The sequence below is a fragment of the Hyperoodon ampullatus genome (assembly GCF_949752795.1).
Source record: "Hyperoodon ampullatus genome assembly, chromosome: 4".
NCBI classification, from domain to species: domain Eukaryota; kingdom Metazoa; phylum Chordata; class Mammalia; order Artiodactyla; family Ziphiidae; genus Hyperoodon; species Hyperoodon ampullatus.
The window spans coordinates 70274280-70297255 of NC_136917.1; the positions used below are offsets into that span (position 1 = coordinate 70274280).

General features: G+C 41.1%; 1 protein-coding gene across 1 annotated transcript; it reads left to right on the forward strand.

The window, feature by feature from the left end:
• The first annotated feature begins 268 nt into the window (after positions 1–268).
• LOC307051835 (glutaredoxin-like protein C5orf63 homolog) lies at positions 269–21805 on the forward strand. Its single transcript, XM_079702409.1, has 5 exons — positions 269–301; positions 6364–6603; positions 16213–16333; positions 20454–20510; positions 21162–21805. Coding segments are annotated over exons 2-5 (357 nt in total). The 5' UTR covers positions 269–301; positions 6364–6601; the 3' UTR covers positions 21339–21805.
• Positions 21806–22976: the final 1171 nt, after the last annotated feature.

Sequence of the window (22976 nt, forward strand, 5' to 3'; positions counted from 1 at the left end):
CTCACACCTGATGCTCGTTATTAATGGTTCCCAAACATGCCAGGTCACTTTTCCGTGGACTTTTTTTTTTTTTTAAACAGTGTGGACTTGGTTCTTGTATCTCTCTTTTCACGCGTAACAGCCCAAGCGCGGCCACCCTTCAGAGGGACGATCGGCTCAGACCTGTGATCCAGTGACGCCTGCCCGAGCGGCTGCGGGCCGGGGCGGAAGTGCGGGGCGGAAGTGCGGGGCGGGCGCCTGGCGGCCGGGGCGGAAGTGCCGGCGCACGGCGGAAGCGGCGACCCGAGCAGCCGAAGCTCAGGTGGGTGCCGGTGGTCGGGTGCCGGCAGTTGGGCGCTCGCGGGCCCCCTCCTGGAGCCGGCACGCGGGCTGGAGAGGGGGGCACGGGAGCCCCACACTGTGCCGCACGCTGCCGATTTCGATTGTCACTACAGGAAATTTAATTAAACCGGGAGCCATAAATCCGTGAACCTCCGGGGGCAAATTATAAGCGTGAGTGTGTGTGTGTGTGTGTGTGTGTGTGTGTGTGTGTGCATGTGCGCGGGCGCGCGCGCGATGGCGCTTTGGGAAGTGAACAGAATGACGGGTGGGAAAGGTAGCTTTTTAAGAGGAAGCAGAAAACATAACAACTTAATGCTTCTTCCGTGATTCACAGATGCCCTGCTTCGGATTTATTCGAGTTTTATGAAGAGGTAATATAATCTCGACTGGCTGAGATGACTGCCTTTTTAAATAAATATTTTTGAGCAACCATGTTGACCTTTAATTGAGGGCTGAAAGGTTTAATCGTGGGTGCTGGCAGGAGCACTGTGAGTCCTGGGGCTCTCTGGACCTCCTGTCTGCCTTTGTTGGGCAAAAGCAGCCCTCTGGGTGCTGAACCATGAGAGAATAAATCAGACTGTACAGTTCTCAAATACTTAGCCTTGTCAGTCACCCCTGACAAATATCCCTCATACAATTTTTTAAGTAAGTCCAGAGTTACAAAAAGTCCCTACTAAATTGCTACTAACCTGAATAGGCAAGTGTCCGTTTCTAAGGCTGTTCTGTTGAAGAACAAGGAGTTTTTTGCCTGGCAGATCTTTATTCTTGTTTCTTAACAGAAAGTATTTTACGTCGTACTTTATATTTTAGAGCACTTAATTCCACAGTATGACCCAGCTAAACCCCAAGGCTCTCAGCTCCTCCAGGACAGGGATAGTATCTAAGATCTGTTATGCCCCCCACACCTTCTAGCACATTCCCCAGCATAAGCACGTCTCCTTAACCACACATTACCTTGGTTAGGCAGCCATGAGAGCCATGTCTCAGTGTGGGACTGCTAAAGATGAAGTGGCTATTAGTGGCCACAGTCTTCTCATTTACTAATTATCTCAGGAATACTGTGTGAAAATGCTTATGAAGCTCTCTACCAATATTTACAGCTGTATGCATTGAGATTTAAAACACCTGGAAAAAGAAGTGTGCCCTGGAAATACTGAGTGGTTATAGTAATATTGGGGGTAAGGCAGAACTAATCATGGTTCTGTGTGAAATGTCGTAGCCTAATAACCAGGGTCCTGTTCTGCTGAGGAATTGCCTGGAACCAGAAAGGTCCTGTTGTGAAAATTAAGGTTGGCGGGGCTAGTGTTTTAGAAAGGCAGGCTCCACAGAGTTTCTTTCTTCATGCTTATTGTGGTCAGTAGTAGCTACCTGCCAAGGAAGGATCAATATTTTTATGTCTCCTTTATCGGAGGAAAATATGGCTATGTGGTTTTCTTTAGATGGATTGATGGCAGGTAAGGAAATAGGAGGATTTTCCAACTTGGGAATTTATTGGACTGTATTTCTATTTTATTCCAGATGCCTGGTTCTCAGGGACTCTTAAGTACCCAGAGGCAATGTGGAAATATGCCTTCAAAATAAGGTTTTTTTTATTATTAAGGTTTTTGTATTTCATAACATGTGCATACTCCAGCTGGCTGATGCGTTTAGTTACTCTAATGCCAGGGCTCAGGGTTTCACACGTAGCAGGACCTTGAAGAGATCTGGTACAAGTAGTACTTTTTTTTTAATGTTCCTTATTTTAAATCTAATTTTGCCACTGCTTTATTCAAGGAGTGTACATCAGAGGAAGCCAAAAGCCAGCTGGAATAGTTCCTGCATGCAGTTTTAATCTTGTTTGCAATTATTTTGAAGGGGAGAAACTATCTGGATCCAGGGATGTGTAGCTACACAGGTAGCAGGGACTAGGTGAGCTTCCTTCATCCTTCCCCTAGTATCACATAGCAAGTTTGAGAGACAAAATTATTTGAGGAAGAATATGCAAAGTGAAAGGTTTGGGCTAAGTTTCACGTAGATATTATTCCACATCCCTACCTTCCCATCTCAGTTACAGCCGCAGAGAACTGGAGGCATGAAAACATTACTCTCTTTTTATTCCAATCCTTACCCAAGATAAGATTTCCAGAGATGGAGGCAAATGCAAAATACCTTTCTATTTTAAGAAAGGATTTCAGAGCATTTTACCACTAAAATCTAGTAATAACCATTTTACTGCTATAGGCTTCATCACTGTGGTACTGTATTATTTGTTTGTAAATCTTTCCCCTACCCAAGGTGTTTCCTTAAGGGCAGGGAAAGTATCTTAATCACTTTTATATTTCTAGTATCTGGCACGGTGCCTGGTACATAACAAACACTCAGTACATGGTATAGAAGGGAGGCTGGATCTATAAGGAGTATGAAAGCATCACTGGGAATGCAACAAGGTAGAGAAAAGAATATAAAGCAGTAACCTTTCAAGGAGCTACCAGTGCAGTTATAAATGCTGCAGTTACTAATGCCTCGATAAACAGCTTGGAGTAGGGAAGGGCATATTTGAAAATCTACAGATGGTCACCAAACTGCCTTCCAAGGAGATGTAGCCTGATCAGTTTGCATGGTCTTTGTTATACTGAATAGAGTATGCAAACTGAAAGGCCCCACCAGCCCCCTTTCCACTCTCTCTCAAGGCCTGCCATGCCCAACTCCTCACCCAAACACCTGTTGAGTGAATATTTGAAAAGTATCCATTTGAAGGTATGCCAAATTATTAGCTTACCTAGGCCACTAATATCTTGGTTTGGTCCTGCCTTAAGGATAAAGGACTTATGTTTGTTCACTGTTTTAAGGCTAGGTTACCCAAATAATATTGAAGGAAAGCCACAATTATCTTTTCTACTTTACTAACATTTCAAAAGAGTTCAAAGTTGACAGCTTTTTGTATTGTAATAGGGCAGGCATGTGGTATATGCTGCTTCCTCTGTTGCCAATGGAATTCCAACAGAAACCAAACCAGAATGTTACTACTGGAAACAGATGAACTTCCTCTCATTGTTCCTGTACTTTTTCATATTAATCATGAAATAATGGGGAAGTGGCTTCTACTTTAGTCAGAGGGAAGGACATAAGACTGAATTATTTAATTTTTTAAACTCTTTTCTTCTTAAAACATGTAGTTCTTCTAGTCAGCCAAGAGAAAGGATACTGTTATTTAATAGAAATTTAGTCAGCCAAAGCAGCTTAGGATATAGACTGGAAAAAAAAAAAAAGAGAGATCTAAATTCAGCTCTGTTTCTCCAAGTTCGAAAATAAAGTTAATCTGTATCATCTTAGATTTAAAGATCAGAACCTCGTTCTTATAGTAAAAGAATTCTGCCGTCCGAAGCTGAGACTTTTCCTCATTCTCTCCATCCTTAAATTAAATCTTAAACAAAATGTGGTATCTGTTATTCAGTATACTCTGAGGATTAACGTATAAAACTTTTTGAGACTTTTTTTGGAAAAAGGGGGTTGAACTTGGAAGTCCCTTGCAGTTCTGAGAATTCTGTGTTGGTCTCATTATACATAAAAATAGGCACTGTTCAGGGGCTTCCCTGGTGGCACAGTGGTTGAGAGTCCACCTGCCGATGCAGGGGGCGCGGGTTCGTGCCCCGGTCCGGGGGGATCCCACGTGCCGCGGAGCGGCCGGGCCCGTGAGCCATGGCCGCTGGGCCTGCGCGTCCGGAGCCTGTGCTCCGCAGCGGGAGAGGCCACAGCAGTGAGAGGCCCGTGTACTGCAAAAAAAAAAAAAAAAAATAGGCACTGTTCAAAGAGAAATATAGAGGGAAAAAATTGCAGTATAAAAGGCTTTGGTAAAACAGTTTCTTTATCCATAAAGCAAGGGAAATCTCCAAAGTGTCTTGGAATCCAGTTCCAAAATATTAAGATTTTCTATCAGTGACAAGTTTTAAGTAACAAAACAGGACTCAGAGAATTGCAGAATCTCACATAACTGAGGGTGGCTGAGGCATGACCTCAAGGGTGGATAGTTCCCAACATTCAGGTATTAGTGTCACAAGTCCAAAGAAATGCTGGATTTAATATCTCAAATGTTCCAAAGTCATTTGCTACAAAACGGCTAAAAATGAATGAAGCATCTTTCAGGTCTTGTGTGGTCATGTGGATAACACGCCTCTTTGGCAAGATGAATTGGAAATGATGGAGTATTAGTGACAAATGGAAAGCATTGCCTGGGTGGATGGAGTTTGAATTGCAAACAGTTACTTTTGGAAATGAAGTTGTGTGCTTTTTAAATATCAAGGAAACTGGCATTACTAGCTGGGTACAATAAGACTAAGATGTTTTAATGAAATTGCCTTCTTTCTGGGTCAGTATTAAGTATCAGATATACCTTCAAAGGGAATGGGTCATTTTGGTTAAGGAGGATAATGTGGAGAGGAGTCTGCATAATTCCTTTTGTACTTTGTTCCCATCCCTTGAACTAACTTGATTTTGCCGTCATCTTAAATGCTATCTTTATGGAATGAGGGAATTTTCAAATTGGTTTTTAAACTCTATTAAGCCCTCATGTATAATATAACCCAACCACATTATTCAGGCTTTCTTGGCTTTCAGGAACAGCTTTGCAGCCATTATGTCTTTTTTTTTTAACATCTTTATTGGAGTATAATTGCTTTACATTGTTGTATTAGTTGCTGCTGTATAACAAAGTGAATTAGCTATACGTATACATATATCCCCATATCCCCTCCCTCTTGCGCCTCCCTCCCACCCTCCCTATCCCACCCCTCTAGGTGGTCACAAAGTACTGAGCTGATCTCCCTGTGCTAAGCAGCTGCTTCCCACTAGCTATCTACTTTACATTTGGTAGTGTATATAAGTCCATGCTACTCTCTCACTTCATCCCAGCTTACACTTCTCCCTCCCCGTGTCCTCAAGTCCATTCTCTACATCTGCATCTTTATTCTTGTCCTGCCCCTAGGTTCATCAGAACCTTTTTTTTTTTTAGATTCCATATATATGTGTTAGCATGGTATTTGTTTTTCTCCTTCTGACTTACTTCACTCTGTATGACAGACTCTGTAGGTCCATCCACCTCACTACAAATAACTCAGTTTCATTTCTTTTTATGGCTGAGTAATACTCCATTGTATACATGTGCCACATCTTCTTTATCTGTCTGTGGACACTTAGGTTGCCTACATGTCCTGGCTATTGTAAATAGTGCTGCAATGAACACTGTGGTACATGTCTCTTTTTGAATTATGGTTTTCTCAGGGTATATGCCCAATAGTGGGATTGCTGGGTCATATGGTAGTTCTACTTTTAGTTTTTTAAGGAACCTCCATACTGTTCTCCATAGTGACTGTATCAATTTACATTTCCACCAACAGTGCAAGAGGGTTCCCTTTTCTCCACACCCTCTCCAGCATTTATTGTTTGTAGATTTTTCATGACGGCCAGCCATTCTGACTGGTGTGAGGTGATACCTCATTGTAGTTTTGATTTGCACTTCTCTAGTGATTAGTGATGTTGAGCATCCTTTCATGTGTTTGTTGGCAATCTGTATATCTTCTTTGGAGAAATGTCTATTTAGGTCTTCTGCCCATTTTTTTTTTTTTTTTTTTTTTTTTTTTTTTTTTTTTGCGGTAGGCGGGCCTCTCACTGTTGCGGCCTCCCCCCCTGCGGAGCACAGGCTCCGGAGCACAGGCTCAGCGGCCATGGCTCACGGGCCCAGCCGCTCCGCGGCATGTGGGATCCTCCCAGACCGGGGCACGAACCCGTGTCCCCTGCATCGGCAGGCGGACTCTCAACCACTGCGCCACCAGGGAAGCCCTTCTGCCCATTTTTGGATTGGGCTGTTTGTTTTTTTGATATGGGGCTGTATGAGGTGCTTGTATATTTTGGAGATTAATCCATTGTCGGTTGCTTTGTTTGCAAATATTTTCTCCCATTCTGAGGGTTGTCTTTTCATCTTGTTTATGGTTTCCTTTGCTGTGCAAAACCTTTTAAGTTTCATTAGGTCCCATTTGTTTCTTTTCGTTTTTATTTCCATTTCTCTAGGAGGTGAGTCAAAAAGGATCCTGGGGCTTCCCTGGTGGCGCAGTGGTTGAGAGTCCGCCTGCCGATGCAGGGGACACGGGTTCGTGCCCCGGTCTGGGAAGATCCCACATGCCGCGGAGCGGCTGGGCCCGTGAGCCATGGCCGCTGAGCCTGCGCGTCCAGAGCCTGTGCTCCGCAACGGGAGACGCCACAACAGTGAGACGCCCGCATACCGCAAAAAAAAAAGGATCCTGCTGTGATGTATGTCATAGAGTGTCCTGCCTGTGTTTTCCTCTAAGAGTTTTATAGTGTCTGGCCTTACATTCAGGTCTTTAATCCACTTTGAGTTTATTTTTGTATATGGTGTTAGGAAGTGTTCTAATTTCATTCTTTTACATGTAGCTGTCCAGTTTTCCCAGCACCGCTTATTGAAGAGCAGCCATTATGTCTTAATAATACTGAACATTGTTGCACACTCTGAATTCAGAATATGCCTCTGCCCTAGGCCAGATGCTGAGTCAGTATCTTCAGGGTTGAGGATAAGGGGAGGGGTACAGTGTGTGCAAGCCCCACTGTGTTAACAAGAATTAGTCCAGAATCCCCTTGGGACCCCTGGGTGCTAGAGGGAGTGTATAGTAACAGTATATTACTGTTCTTGATCAGCATCTTCATTTTATTTTTCTTAGCTGAATGTTTTTCTGGAAACCAACCCCATTACCAAGTAGACTCCTCTGAAGCAATGATCTGGAAAATGTGACTGCTAAGGTCCAAAGATTCTAAAACAAACTCTTGCTTACTCTGAAGATTCCTCCTCCCTTTCATTTCACATCTGTCAGCTTGCTATAGGCCTAGGCAAACACAGCAGCACTTCTGGACATGGAGGAGAATGCCAAGATGATGAGGGTCTGCCATTAAAAATCATTCTTTAAATGTGTCCATCACTAAGAAAGAAACGCATTATTCTTCCTTTTCAGAGGCACTTTTCCATCTCAGATGCTCAAACAGTTGCAAGATCAGTGTCCAGCCACCCTAATGTCGCCTCCCCCATTTTCCTGCTGGGTCTTTTCTGATGCCAAGGCTTCCCAGTTATGACTGAGGATCTAGAGAAGCGAGTTTGCAAAGAGCAAGCCCGTTTACACTTCTGCCCAGATCTGTGTATGAATTTTGGTCCTCTTTTAATGGCCTAGCATTTTAGATTCCTACAGGTAACTACTTCCAAGCCTTTCTTTGGAGACCTTTGACGTCTTGAGCTATTGCCATGGCATTTCTTCTGTGTGTGGTTTCCCCTTCTCTGATCTGGAGGATATTTAAAAAGCAAAGCCTATGGGCAGAGTTTCTCCTAGTCTCTGTAAAACGAGAGAACAGGGCAGGGGGTTGTATTTCCATTTTACAGTTGATGAAACAGGTTTAAAGAGATGAGGAATTGCCTAGCATCAGAGAACTAATTAGTGGAATTGCCTGTCTTTGGGGTTTATATTTATGAAATCTGCACACAGAAATGCATCCAGGAATTCAAACATGCTGAATTCCAACTGAAACTCTGTAAGAAATAGTCACTTTAAAGCTCTAGATGAAGAATCATACCACTTGTGCTTAATTCCCCTGACTGATGAGTTCATGGGAACTATGTTCATTTAAATTTACTTTGACCTCTCTACACAATTTATTCAAAAATACTTTGGAACAAGTTTTGTCTTGAAAGATTATTAATAAGTCCAACTTTACCACTGCCTAGGCAGCTTCTGTTTTGATGTACAAGGGTTGGGTTGAGGATATCACTGGTAAAGTAATAGTGGTACCGAATTTTCTCTTCCTTGAAAATATAAAGGCAAGTATTGGGAAGGAGCAACTGGAAGGGAAGTGACTTTTGTTCAGAACTTATCAAGGGGAAACCTCTACCCCTTGCAAACTGAATTGCAGTGCCCTGTTCTGTAACTATGTGAGACCTGAGTAAGGTAAGCCAGTACCTGGTGCCGAGGTATTTGCTGGTCTAGGTATTCAGTCTTAGGAGAAGATAAATATGCTGGGTCTTTGATCAGTGATATCATGTCTTAGGAATTCCTATTTAAGTAATGTTCACAATCTGAAGTTTTCAGCTATTTCTGTTTGAAATATTTTTCAGTTTTGCAATTCCCTATTTCTGAGACTATCATGCCTAGAGTTTTAAATCTTCCTTTTGGGGCCAGTAAAAGCACATTTCAGTCAGTAGAAACATCATCATTATCATTATTAATAATAATACCTTATTTTTTGTATTATTTAGTAATAAATAGTTAAGCCTTATTTCTCTATTCTGCTTTTTAACTTATACAATGATTTTTACATTTATTATCTCTTTTTAAGACACCCAACCAAATTTTGCTTTTACTCTTCTCCCCTACCCCACTGCCTCCATCCTCACCAGAAATATCCCCTTTTACTTAAGATGTGAAATTAGGCAAGAGTCAGACAAGGTAGTTCATTTTAGGGGTAGGCATTGGTTGGAAGGTTTCATTCTTTTGGAGCAACATGAGACGCATCTCATCTGATTTGTGGTAGCTTCTTTGACTACCCCTATTCTAGTCCAAGCCCTTATCACTCTTTTTGACAGTGGGCCACTCCCCTCTTTCTGGAGACACTTTCTCCTGTTGGCTTCCATGATGGCCCACTTTTCTGATTCTCCTCCTACCTCACCAGCCTTTCTGCCTCCTTTGCTGGCTCCTCTCTACCCAACTTCTGAATGTTGGATTGCCTCAGAGATTTGTCCTGGGTCCTCTTCTTTTTCTCTGCTATTTAGATGATCTCATGATCTCAGGTGTAATTACAGCCCTTAAACTGAGGGAGTCTCAAATTTTTATCTCCAGCCCTGGTTTCTCTCCTGACTACCAAACCTGTACACGCGACTTTCTACTTGAGTCTCAGCTTCTCCCTCACTGAGCTCCCAGACCCATACATCCTTCAATCTGTTCCTGCCTCAGCTGCCATTTTAGTAAATGGCACTGCCACCCACCCAGCAGCTCAAAACCAAAAGTAGAATAGTCCTTACTGTCATTTTTAATTCCTCATATCCGGTTCATTGGCAGGTCCTTGGGCCCTGTCCACACCACCCTCCTTTCTCACCTGGACTACGGCAGTAGCCCCTAACTGGGTCCCTGCTTCCACTCTTGCCATCCATTCTCACACAGCATTAAAGTCATCTTTTTAAGATGTACATGAGGGACTTCCCTGGCGGTCCAGTGGTTAAGACTTCACCTTCCAATGCAGGGGGTGAGGGTTCGATCCCTGGTCAGGGAGCTAAGATCCCACATGCCTCGTGGCCAAAACACCAAAACAGAAAACAGAAACAATATTGTAACAAATTCAATAAAGACTTTAAAAATGGTCCACATCAAAAAAATATATTTTAAATAAATATAAAATGTACATAAGACCCATCACTTCCCTCCTCTAAATCTAACTGTGTGAAAATAGAACCTCAGTTCTTTAACATAGCCTGTGAGGCCTTAGGTGATCCAACCCCCACTGACCTGTCTCCTCCACTCTTCCCCTTGCTTACTGTGCTTTAGCCACACGGTCCTTTCTGTTTCTTCCACTAAGTCAAGGTTGTCCTTACCCCAGAGTCTTTGCACTTACTGTTCCCTGTCCCCAAAATGCTCTTCCTTCAGATCTTTGTACCTTCTCAGCCTTTGGCCTCAGCAAAAATGACACCTGCTCAGAGCATTTTATTTAAAGGACCTGCCTTAGTCACCATCACATCACCCTGTTTCACTCCCTCCCCTCTGCTTACCACTGTCTGATGTTGAGAGACATAAAAGAGTCTCTTTAACTTCCCTATAATATGGACCCCATGAGGCCAGGGACTTGACTTTTCTGTTCACCACTGAACCCAGTACCTATGAGTATCTAAGACATGGAAAACAGTAGGTAATTGTTGAATCAATGATCTCATCCCACACCTGGATTTTCATAATTGAACTCTTTCCCATCACCATTCTTCTTTCCTTTGCAGCCATCCTGCTCGCTGTTGCCAGATCAATCTCCTAAAACACCGATTTTATCACATCACTCTCGTTTAAAACCCTTCATTGGCTCCCATCCAAAAGGCCACAGCATTCCTACTTCATGCCTTTGTGTCTAACCCTGGCTTCGGAATGCTTCCCCTTTTTCTACGTATCGAAATCCTACATGATTTAGGATCCTTCTCTCGTGAAACCGCTTCCAATCTCAGCCCACAGTACTCTTCCTTTCTCTTATGACATTTAAAGTTGCCCATTAGATGTCCCTGTTGTGATCTCTCTTGTATTTATATTGTTTCCGTGAGGAATTTAACTCCCTCCTCCTGAATCTGCTGGAGTACATCTCTCTATAATTCTTGTTGCTTGTATACAGAATGTGGAGTTGATTTCTCCATGTGAGAGTTTTATTTGGAGGGAAAGAAATGGACTAAACACCAGACAGGATGAAGAAAAAACAATAATGGCTTATTTTGCTAAGAATTTGAAGCGGTGAGGGGGGGATATGGGGGCAGAGTGTATGTACCAAGTGATGGATATGTAAATGCCATATACCTTCAGTGAAATTATAATCTTACTGGTTAGGCCAGGCCCACACTTCAAATAGTTAGAAAACTTTTGCACAAATCAGTGTGTTGAATGCAAATTAACAGAACACCCATTGCATTCAAACAGTGTAGTAGAAACATCCAGATACTTGGAAACCCCACAGTCATGGTAATAATTTAAAAAAAAATAAAAAGGGGTTTTGTCTGTAGGAACTCATATGACCAGTCATTCCTTTCTGGGACTGATTCTCTACAGGCTTCTCTGCCCCCATGTGGTAAACCTGCTGGCACTGAAGCCTGGAAGTAGAAGCTGCAGGGAATGAAGTGGACATGCAGGGTATGTCTGCTCAGGGTTTCATGTGTTATGTGGGATCAAATCAGCAGTCCAAATGCATAGCCAGGCGAGGCTGTGGTGATCATTTCGCAATGTATGCAAATATCAAATCATTATGTTTTACACCTGAAACTAATATAATGTTATGTTATTTAAAAAAAAGAAAGAATGAAGCTGAGCATGAGGCCATGTACAAGTGGGCCCACAGGTGGCTGGTGAGCTGGGGATCCTTGTTGTAATATCATGTCTGAGTTGGTGCTACCTCCTTGGTTCCCCTGGCCAGGCACCCTGACTGCTGTGGCTGAGGTGCTGAAAAAGAACCTGAGATCTCACGCACGCAGGGAGTGAGGGCCCCGCTCCAGGTTGCCTTCCACCCCCTACCCTCTGTTTCTGTTCTACAGCCTCATTCTAACCCTGCTTAACCCCTTGGAATTGACACCTCAAAGTATCTGCTCAATTTGCAGCTTTGATTGTGTCTCTATGTGCTGCGTCTCCTTGTCACTCTTGGCTCCACACTGGGACCCAAGATCCTAGGGTCGGCTCTCACTTGTTGGGGAGAGAGGGAGGTTTGGACACAGCTGACTGACCAAAAGCATATAAGACCACTGGGGAGGCATCATTTGTCCCTGTTTCCCTGGATTAAGTAGAGCCCAGTGACCCAGATGAGTCCCCTAAGAGCAACCTTACCTCATTACATAAACTTTCAGTAATCTAAAATAATGGATTTTGTTCCCAAGAGAGGGATGTGTTTGTGTGTGTGTGCGCGCACATGTGTTTCTAGTCATTGTGTAAAAATAGGAATGTTGTACTTAGATGGTAATGAATGTGAAATGGAGCACTTAACATCTCACATGGCATAAATGACGGGACGGAAGCCTTGAGCCTCTCTTTCTGGAACACAGGTTCAGCGAGAGTGACGGTAATAGTGTTTGGTTAATGTCAGCTCAGCATTAAATTTACATTGTATTCTTGTGAAGAAGCTCCAACATTATCTGTTAATAATGAAGGCGGTACCTGAGTTTATATAAACTTTTTGATTTTGCACATGAGCTAAGAACACTGCAGCTTGCTGATGAGGGATCATATGAGCTTGGAGATTCGGAGTGCCCAAGGACTCTGCATATGAATAAAAATTCTGGTCAGTGAAGGTCAGTTTCTCTACTCAAGTGAGAACAATGTTGTTTCCCTTCTAATCAGACACACACAGCATTTGAAGAATCCAAGAACCCCACATAAGTGATGTGCAGCCATAGCCTGGGCGGCTCCTCATGCAAGAAATGAATAATCCTTAATAAAGGCTCAAATGACCCTGGCTTCTTTCTATGCAGTAATCAGTTGTATTAATGGTATGTCCTTCAGTGCTTCGCAGGGAAAATGCTATAAAGTTATCTTCCTTATCTTGCTTCAAGGAGGGCTGAATTGGTCCAGTCAGTCCTCCTCCATGTTGTTATTTGATTCTGCCATAAAGACCACTGAAGTGGGCCTCAGTTTTGTTGAAAAGCCAGCATTCCCTTTCTCTTTCAGGGTGATCCATGCCTCTGAGCGGCAGCAGACTTGAAACAGCAGGAGTCACCATCTTTATTGTTAGGCTGTGGAATTTGTTTTAGGCACATTCTAAATCCAGTCTTATGCTTTTTTTTTTGTCTGTGACAAAGGTGACCCAATTGTGCTTCTTTGATATTATGAACACAGCTCTTTTTGCTCATATCACAGAGGCATGTAACAAAATACAAAGTATAAAATTGTGTCTTCGTGTGTAGTAAGGACACACACTTCATGACTAAATTCAGTGACATAATCAAAAAGGTGCTATCCTCCCACAGTCATGAGCCAACAGGCATAGACCGCCTTTCAGAGTATTTTTTATAGTGCTGAGATACTGTTCAAAAATAATAGAACTAATGAAAATGTCACATTGTCAGAGTAGCCAATATTAAGATTTTACTTCAAGAAAGCATGATGGGGTGACTGTGACATTGACAGCAGTGGTGTTAGGGTTTGGGGTGTTCCACTTGCAGTGTAACATTTTTCATTTTACTTTTCATTTCTAGAACTGAGTTCCAGTGTTCAGAACTTTAGCCATAATATCTTATTTCTGCCTAGGAGAGGTATGGGAATTTTTTTTTTTGTATCAGACTCTAATATAATTTTATAATACAGTGCCTACAAAGAAATAAGTTAATTTAACAATGTGGTAAAACGCACGTGCCCTAGTGCACTAGGGCATTTGGAAAATATGCAGGTAGTAAAATTGCATAATGCTAATGCATTTCTCAGTAAACATATGTGCCATGTTTAAGTGATTAAATACATATTTTAAAAAAGGAGAAATAGAGACTAACATGGAAAAGAGAACTAGTTTTAAACAAGATGGTTGTGGCATCTCTGAAGACTTTACTTAGCTTTTTGGGTTGGTTGAACAAGTATTCTAGCAAATCTGGAATGAAGAGCAACTCTGTTTACTCTGACAGGTTTTATTTGTCTTGGGTGCAACCAAGACCACATGCTGTGTTTTGTCATGTTGGAAATACTGAAGCAGATTTCCATTGTGAATGTGAATTTTTTTTTTTTTAACAAAAGCCTTAACACCTCAGTCTCAACTCAGTTAGGTGAAAGCAGTAAGTTTTCCATTCCTTACCAGCCTGACATCAATAAATCTTAAATCCCTCCACCAAAAGCACACAGCTGCCGTTCACTGTCCTGGTTGTAACCTCAGGTCACTGCCTTAGATAGCCTGCTCCTTCTCATTTCCAAGAGCTATCTTTCTACCTTTACTCTCACAAAACTGATTTTTAAATTTTTCTTTCTCCTTCATTTAAGACAGTTTCTTTAACTTCATACCCTAGGAGGGTGTGCCACTGTTGGCATAAGGCCTTGCCAAAACCAACGATGCAGAAATTTCTACCTGTCAAAAACATGGCTAGCATTCCATTGATACTTCCCCTTCCTTTATATCCTCTGTAGACAGAGCCATGTTTGGAAGCTATTGTCTCCAACCACATTCACCTATTGGAGTGTTGGTTCTGCTGAATTTATGGAACATTATATATACCAGGGCTTATCACTTAGTTGAAAGCAGCACAGCATATTGTGAAATTGTTTAGATCCATTTTCCTCCTTAGAATAATGCTGGGTCCTTGTAAAATCCTTATTACTTTCCTTTTTTATGCATTATCAGGACCATTTAGTTAGCAGGGAGATCCAGGGAGAAGTGGAAGACTAAGGATTTAAGAGAGAAGGAAAGATTATTGTTTTCACAGATCAGAATCCAATCCTTTTGTCCCGTCTACTTTACTCTGGTTTGATATGGATTTAGTGCTTTTCTCTGAAGTCATATCATTCTGTCTGAAATGAGTTTAAAGCTAATCTTATGCTGAGAAGCCTGGTCACCAGTAGAGATTAGTACATAATTATTACAGGCATGCTCTCTGGAGCAGAGCAGGAGGAGATTCAAGGTGGTGGTGAAGGGGCTGGGACCAGCTGCAGTGCCCTGGCCTGCATCTTGTGGACACCATGAGGAGCACTGACCTTTAGTTAGGATATGAGATCCGCCCACATAGTGACTGCTGTGCACACTGAGTGTCTGATCAGGGTTAGAGGTGAGACTAAAGAGGGGGGGAAAGGCTCACTCCAGTACTATTAACATTCGAACAACTGTTTGAACACCTACTATGTACCAGGTTAATTGTAGATGCTCAGGAATATTGGGGTGAACAAGTATCTGCTCCTATGGAACTCATGTTGTAGGAGAGGGGACATATAGGTAAAGAACTAATTTTAGATAGTAAAGGATAAAAGAAAACCACAGCAAGATATGAGGAAGAAGAGTGGTGGACTGGCCCACACTGGTAAGGTAGTCACTAAGGCATCTCTAAGGAGGTGACATAAGCCCAGGCCAGATGAGAAGCTACTTAAGAGTTTTTCATGCAGAGGGACAGCAAGTACAGAAATCCTGATGAAGAAATGATCTTTGGTTATTCAAGGAACAGAAAGAGAACCTTTGTGCTGCAAGTTGCCAAGATAAGGGAGGGGAAACTGATAGATGAAGTTGGAGAGATAGAGTAAAGAGAAGTTAAGAAATGAAGATACCAGGAATGAATTCATGCAGGGAATATTGATAAGTGATAAAGTCAACAGTGTATATGTGTTTTAAAAGTGAAATCATCATATCTGTAGTTTAAAGGACAAAGCTGGAGGCTCAGTAGAATAACTAGGAATAAGTAGGGTGTCTTATGTCGAGCAAAGTAGCAGGATGAGAGAGCTTCAAAGCCTAGTGTTTGACATGCTGCTATTACCAAGCTGTTCTTATTGGAATATCTCCAGTAGAAACACTAGTACATTTGTGGATGTTTTAAAAAACGATGACCATCTCCTTTTAAAATACTTCTTAGAAGAGCTGAGTAGATTTTTGTTTTTGACAGGTTGACTCAGCCTAACCTCCCCTATAAGTTCCTCTAAGGACAGCTCTGTGTTTCCCCACCTCTTGCAGCAGAGGGGCATAAATCTCATAAGTAATAGCCTTAACCTTCAGCTGCAGACTTGTGCTTCTTGCTTTCTATCTCCTTTACCATGAAGGTGGCTGGGCATTGTTGAATGCTTACCTATAAGATAAGCTATCTCTGTGAATAAAAACCATTTCAGGAAACTTCCCACATTTTAGGGGATCATCAGGATGCTAGCAAAATCTGCAGGTGAAATTTAATTTTTTATTCTAATTAACAAGCCCATGGAATTTGCTTACAGAAACCAAGTTATTAGACACACAACTAATCCATACATTTGGATTTTTTCCCATTCTAAATTCTAAATTTGGAATACAGTGAATATTGAGGCATCATGAAGACTTGCCAAACATCTTGGCCTCTCTGACACTCCTGGACTCCAAGAAGCACATCTGAAGTTTTCAAATTCCATCATAGATTTGCAGCTTACTGTTTCTGTTATAAAGAGCAAAGTCTATGGCACATAAGTTTACTCTCTATTTTTCTTTTGGCAGGATTAAGATGCTCTGGTTTCAAGGAAATAGCATGCAACTTGCCAAACACTCCTTTCAACTGCTCTTCAGAAATCTCTCTGCCTCTAAGACTGCTCTGCCTGTGCTAACCTTATTCACAAAGGTACAGAGTAAAAAGTAAAATCACTACTTTAAAAACATAAAGGATTAAAATGTTGGGTGAAGAAAGTTGTACATTTAAGAAAGGGGAAAAATGTTGAAAGGAAAGCAATGGTATAAATTTTCTTCAGACATGCTCCTCAATTTTTCAGTTCCAGTTACAACAGTGGTAACTCTTTATCCTACCCTACTACCCTATCCTGCTTCATTGTGTCACTGTTATCAGGAGGTAAATTAATATATTTAATCGTCATCTGATCCACACATTGAAAGAAAAGAACTATCAGATGTTTACAAGTGTATCACTTAGAAATATAGTCAACTCTTATTATTTGTGATAGTCATGTTCTATAAAGTCACCACGAACACTGAATTAGCAAGTACTGAACCACTGCTCCTAGGGCAAATATAGGGTTAGGTTCCTATGAGCTTCTGGTCACAACATTTTTGAACTGATCAATACATAACCTTGTTTTACGTGTGTTTCTGTTTAAAGGCACCTTATTTAACATATATTGTTGATTCATTAACACTGAGCCCAGGGCCAACAGCACTGTAACTTCCGCATGAACAAAGCTTATCTAACACAGTATTTTCTCCGTAAGGCACATCACAGCCTTCTTATGCTTAGAAACACTGGACAGCACTTCAGCACTATGCTTGGGCCATTTTAAATCACAAAATAACCAAGAAAAAGCACAAAAATGCAAAAAGAGTGGCACTAAGTAGAAAAGGACACTTGTTTACAGTATGAGAGCTGGAACAAGAAGGCAGAGCATCATCCTGTCCCACCTCAGCCAGAAATGTGCACTTTGAGCAACTCAAATTTTTCGCTGCTCTATGCACCTGCATGTCTGTGAATGACTACAGAAACTTGGGTATTGATTTTAGGGTTACAAATAAGTTTTAGCTAATAGATGAATTTGCAAATACAGAATCCACAAATAATGGGACTGACTGTACTTATTTTCTTATCCCTAACACTGGTTTTAAGCTATAAAGCAAGTTTAAATTTAAGAGCTTTTTCCTCTAAAATTTATAAGACAAACATTATGGATTTCCTTTTGCTAGTTAACATTACTTTGTGTGATTTGTAATCAAAACAGAAATAAACTGCAGGGTAATAGAATTACCTTTAGTGAATAATATTGCCATTCAAACAAAAAAGGTCTCTTGTTTGATAGATTTTTTTCAGATTTCAGGCATTTTAGCAATTTGAATATATCTGACAGTTACCTAATAACAAAGTTTAAGTCTTTTAAAAATTTCTTATTGAAAATAGTTAATCTTTACTTTTCATATTCATAAGTATATGTTGCATTATTATGGAACAAAAATATTTCATCATTTGTGTCTACATATGAGAAATGTGTGTGAAAATTAACCACAAAAATAAAATAATCCCTTAAGGCTAATGGTGCTCACTCAGCCTAACTATTCTGCACTATTTTTCAGTTTGAACAACAGCCAGGTTAGCCAAAAACATGTGCCAAAGCAAAACACACTAATCTTCCACTCAGCTTAAAATTTGTACCAAACCCTTCATTTGTGTCATTAGACATATAATAAGACATTACTCTCAGCTCCCGGAGTTCACAGTCCTCTGAAAGAAAAAGTACAGTATCAGGTCTCTTTCAGTTATAAATAACAGAAAGTACTACCCAGAGTGGCTTAAACAAAAAAAGGATTTTATGGGTTAGTCTGGTTTCAGGAGTAGCTTGATTCTGAAACTTAAGCACATTACCAGTCTCTTCAGCACTCCATTCTCTAGGTTAAATCAGTTCACACTCTGGCTCTTCATATGGGTAACTGCAGTGATCCCAAGCCTCAGATCTCACATTTCAGGTATCTACAGAAACTCCAGCAAAACTGTCACACTATCCTTTGGCTCTGATTGGCCGATCCCTGAGCCATTTGTAGTCGAAGGGCTACAATATGCTGGATGCCTCAGCCTAAATTAGGTGTTCCACACCCGTTCAGGGAGGAGTCAGCCACATACTGAGAGCAGTTCTGTGAGGCAAAATCACAGCATTCTTGCTACAAGAAAGGGGAGTGGGTGGTAGACAGCCAACCCACCAAATGTCCACTACAATTCAGGGATAGGGTAAATAAGTGCTGTATTGGCACACTGAAAATCCTAGACAAGGATGTACAAATGTTCCAGACCACTGGGTCTTGTCATTTTTCAGCTCATAGATTTCTTTAAAATTTGATGACCTTTCCTCATAAAAATACATACACACGTGATAATTTGCCCAGACTTCCATAGTCCCTGGGTTGTTTGTTTTGTTTTGTTTCTGGCTGCACCGCACAGCTTGTGGGATCTTAGTTCCCCGACCAGGGTTTGAACCCGGGCTCACAGCAGTGAAAGCGTCGAGTCTTAACCACTGGGCCACCAGGGAATTCCCGTTCTCTGTGTTTTAAAAAAAAAACAAAATAAAACACCTGATCCTAGCTCTACTAAAGTCTTTTTATTATAAAAGCAAATAGTACCAAATTTGGTACTTCTGCAATTTCACTGGTTCTTGTTTTGCTTTTGCTTTTAAGATCCTCTCTTGACTTTTTGAAACTTTCTCAGAGAATTTTAACGTGGTTATCTTAAAAATCACAGACTGGGCTTCCCTGGTGGCTCAGTGGTTAAGAATCTGCCTGCCAATGCAAGGGGACATGGGTTGGAGCCCTGGTCCGGGAAGATCCCACATGCCATAGAGCAATTAAGCCCGTGCGCCACAACTACTGAGCCCACGCGCCACAACTACTGAAGCCCACATGCCTGGAGCCTGTGCTCTGCAACGAGAAGCCACCACAATGAGAAGCCCATGCACTGCAACAAAGAGTAGCCCCTGCTTGCTGCAACCAGAGAAAGCCCGCCGCAGCAACAAAGACCCAACGCAGCCAAAAATAAATAAATAATTTTTTAAACAGTCACAGACTATCCATAATCTATTTATTGATAATGCTAAAATAACATAATGAGCCCTGAAGCAGGAAAATATGGCCAGAAGGACTTTTCTGAAGGAAAACTGTCTTTTGATGATCCAGGTTCTTATTTCAAAATAAGGTGAGTTAAGCTGGAGGAAGGGCCTCCATAACAGCTCATCTTTTCCTGTCATGTTAAAAAGCAGGTTTTATATAAGCATCAGTAATGTTGAATCTATTTTTAGCTCATACAAGAGAACCTATAGTAGTACCTGTTCATTGAGTCAAGACCTGAGAAGCCTTTAAAATCTGCCAATGATCCATAGCATTCTCGGCAGACTTCTCCTCTAGATGGTTAGGGTGCAAACAACAATGGGCACTAAAACTCCCTTGCTCCTAAGGTGGAGAGTTAGTCTGGGAAACCTATTGCTGACACTTGTAATGAGAAAACTGACAAAACATTGAAGAGTTGGTACAATCATCACCCAAAATAGAGATTTTTCCCTTTTAAAAATGGGACGATCACTATCTAACTCCATCCCAATGGGTTATTAGGAAAAACAGGCTGGGGAATCCCCTGGCAGTCCAGTGGTTAGGACTTTGCACTTTCACTGCCATGGGCCCGGGTTCATTCCCTGGTCAGCAAACTAAGATCCTGCAAGCCGCGCGGCGCGGCCAAAAAAAACAAAAACAAAAAACAGAAAAACAGGCTGGCAAATCTCAGTGCCCCCCAATCAAAACAGACTTTAAGACATTCTGGTGATGTCAGCCAGGCCTGGAAGGTGCTCCTGACCTAGGAAGGACAAAGCCCTAGGACTATAAATGATATGGAAAATAATCTTCCTAGATATCAATTAGATGAAGCCAGTAACAAAAAGTGTAAGCATCTAAATGTATTGTGTGTACATATATATACACAGATGTACATATATACATACATACATGTATAACAAATATAAGCATCAACATTTACTAAATAGATTTATTTGTCAAGAAAAATCAAAACACAACTAAAAAATGCTGAAAGCCCATTCACCATGAAATACTAGCTATTTATAAGATTCTGTGGCAGTGTTTTGCTTTGGAAAATAAAACAGTATAACCTGGTAGAAAACTGTCCTTTAAAATAAGTATAATCTGCTGCTTGTGGTTTTTGTCAGGCTGAATGCCATTCTTTGGGTTTAATGGCTTTTTTCGTCCTGTAGGATCCGTGCCCCCTTTGTGATGAAGCCAAGGAAGTACTGGAGCCTTATAAAAACAGGGTAATATAATACAGTGTGGCTTTATGTATATGGAATAGATACTGTATGTAGTATAAAGTATCTGCCTGGATCCTTTCTTTAAGAAAAGAGATTGAATGATTTTTTCATTTAAATTTTATTGAGAGAGATTTTAGTGCTAATTTCCATAAAAGTCATTACACCTAAGTGTTTTTCTCTGAGCAGTACTGGTTTTCTTACTCTGACTCTTAAAATGAGTCAAAGTTAACTAGCAGGTACAGCATTTGGGCCTTCTGTTAAGTTTTTGTCCCTATTCCTTTTATCTTATGTTGTCATTTCCATGAAAGTGTTTTCCTGTAGCAAACCATAACACCTTTCCCAATCTTACAGCCAAAACATGTCTTTCTTGATTCTCAGGCAGCTTCCCAGTTGGGACATTGTTTATTTCATTGGGAACTGAGTAGTAGGTGGATGCTGAACCTAACAGATGTAACAGAAAAGTAGCAAAATTAGGGAATGTAAAGAAATCAATCAGGTTATGCAATTCAGGGTCATTAGCTGCCTGTGGACCTCAAACAACAACAGTAAAAACCTCTCAGCATTAGAACCAGTCTGGGGATCAGTTTGTCACTACAGCCATTGCGTTGTTCCATGTTCTCTGAAATCTAGAGCTTTAGTCTGTCTCTGTTTCAGTTTATTTTACAGGAGGTGGACATCACACTTCCAGAAAACTCTGCTTGGTATGACAGGTATAAATTTGACATCCCTGTCTTTCATTTGAATGACCAGTTTCTGATGATGCATCGAGTAGATGTCTCAGAACTTGAAAAACAGCTCCAGAAACTTGAGCAGCAAGGTGTGGGAGGCTGATGAATGCCCTCATGATTTTCCACCCTCTCTGTCCAGAACTCATTTTCCTGAGGAAATGACTGTGGGCTCATGCTCCTTTTGTCACTTTCACACAGCTCTAAGGATGTTCTGAACTCAGTGGTGCCAAATAAATGGTAATATTCCTCTTGTGATTAATGGAAGTACCAATGTGGGAACTGTTTACCTGTTGGCATTTTATAAAATAAGAGGAGTGTATTGGCAGGGAGGGGATGATGGAAGGCAGGAGAAATCTACTTGTTTTATTTATTTTTCTCCTTTGTATTAGTATGGAAGCATTTCACATTCATTGGACAGAGCCGTTTATAGGAAAAATGCTCTGTGTCCCTGTTGCTGCCCTAAGGGCTTAACTTTTTAATGAAAGAATAAATGTTCTTCCACTTGGTAGATAAAGTGAAATGTGAATTGTTAATAACTGTGCACAGTCAATAAAAGGATGTTTTAACAAATGCATCTGTATGAAGTCTATCTCAGAGGAATTTAATAATACCTGTTTAAAATTAGAGCTCATTTTTTTTCGATAGAAGAGAATAATTATCCTAGCCAAAGACACTTTGTTTGAGGAAAACAAAAGACTTAAACCCCAAAATGTATATAAGAATCTCAACGTGTTTTACAGGTAGCCAGTAAACTGATTTGTAATATTTGAGTACTGCCTTTGATAGTTTTTCAGTTATCATCAACTGAGTTAATTCAGCTTTTTTGTGTGTGTGTGGTACGCGGGCCTCTCACTGCTGTGGCCTCTCCTGTTGCGGAGCACAGGCTCCGGACACGCAGGCTCAGTGGCCATGGCTCACGGGCCCAGCCGCTCCACGGCATGTGGGATCTTCCCAGACTGGGGCACGAACCCATGTCCCCTGCGTCGGCAGGCAGACTCCCAACCACTGCATCACCAGGGAAGCCCAATTCAGCTATTTTTAAGACAGTGGTTTTATCAAGTTTTAATATCTTGGGGAAAATTTACATCTGACCATAACTGAACAGATATGTCATCTGAAGAAAAAATATTCTTCACCATTTTATGTAAAGTATTAAAAATGTAGTTGTGTACTCTTATTTGTATTTAGTCAGGTTCAGCCAGTAGAGGAATGGATTCATTTAAAAACAAAACTGCCTTTTCCTCTTAAAATCGCATCATTGCAATTTCATCTGTAATGAAATTCTTTTGAGAACTATTTCTATGAATTTGGATAGTGTGATTCACTTAGCTAGATTTTAATTTTATCAGTATGAGTTAGTCTTAGAAATTAGAGAATTTAAAAGCTGGCCAACCTTAGACATTGTTTAGTCCCGCCCCGCTCATTTTATACCTGAAGAGGACTCTGACATTCAGAGTTTCAGGAAGTTAGCTAAGGTCACACAGACAGTCAGATATCAGACCAGGTCTTGGCACCCATCCCAAATTTCTTGTACTACCTGGGTTCCCTGCGGAGGCCTCGTGCTATCTCACATAAAGCATTCTTAACCATTATGGATCCAACACAAATTAAGAAACAACTTTAAAAGCCCTCCAAAGTAACAATAGGAAAAAAAATCTTACAATTGAATGCCATTGTTTCTAATTTATAAATTTTTGGAACACATCTTATTTGATTTTGTAAATATTCATTGAGCCCTGTG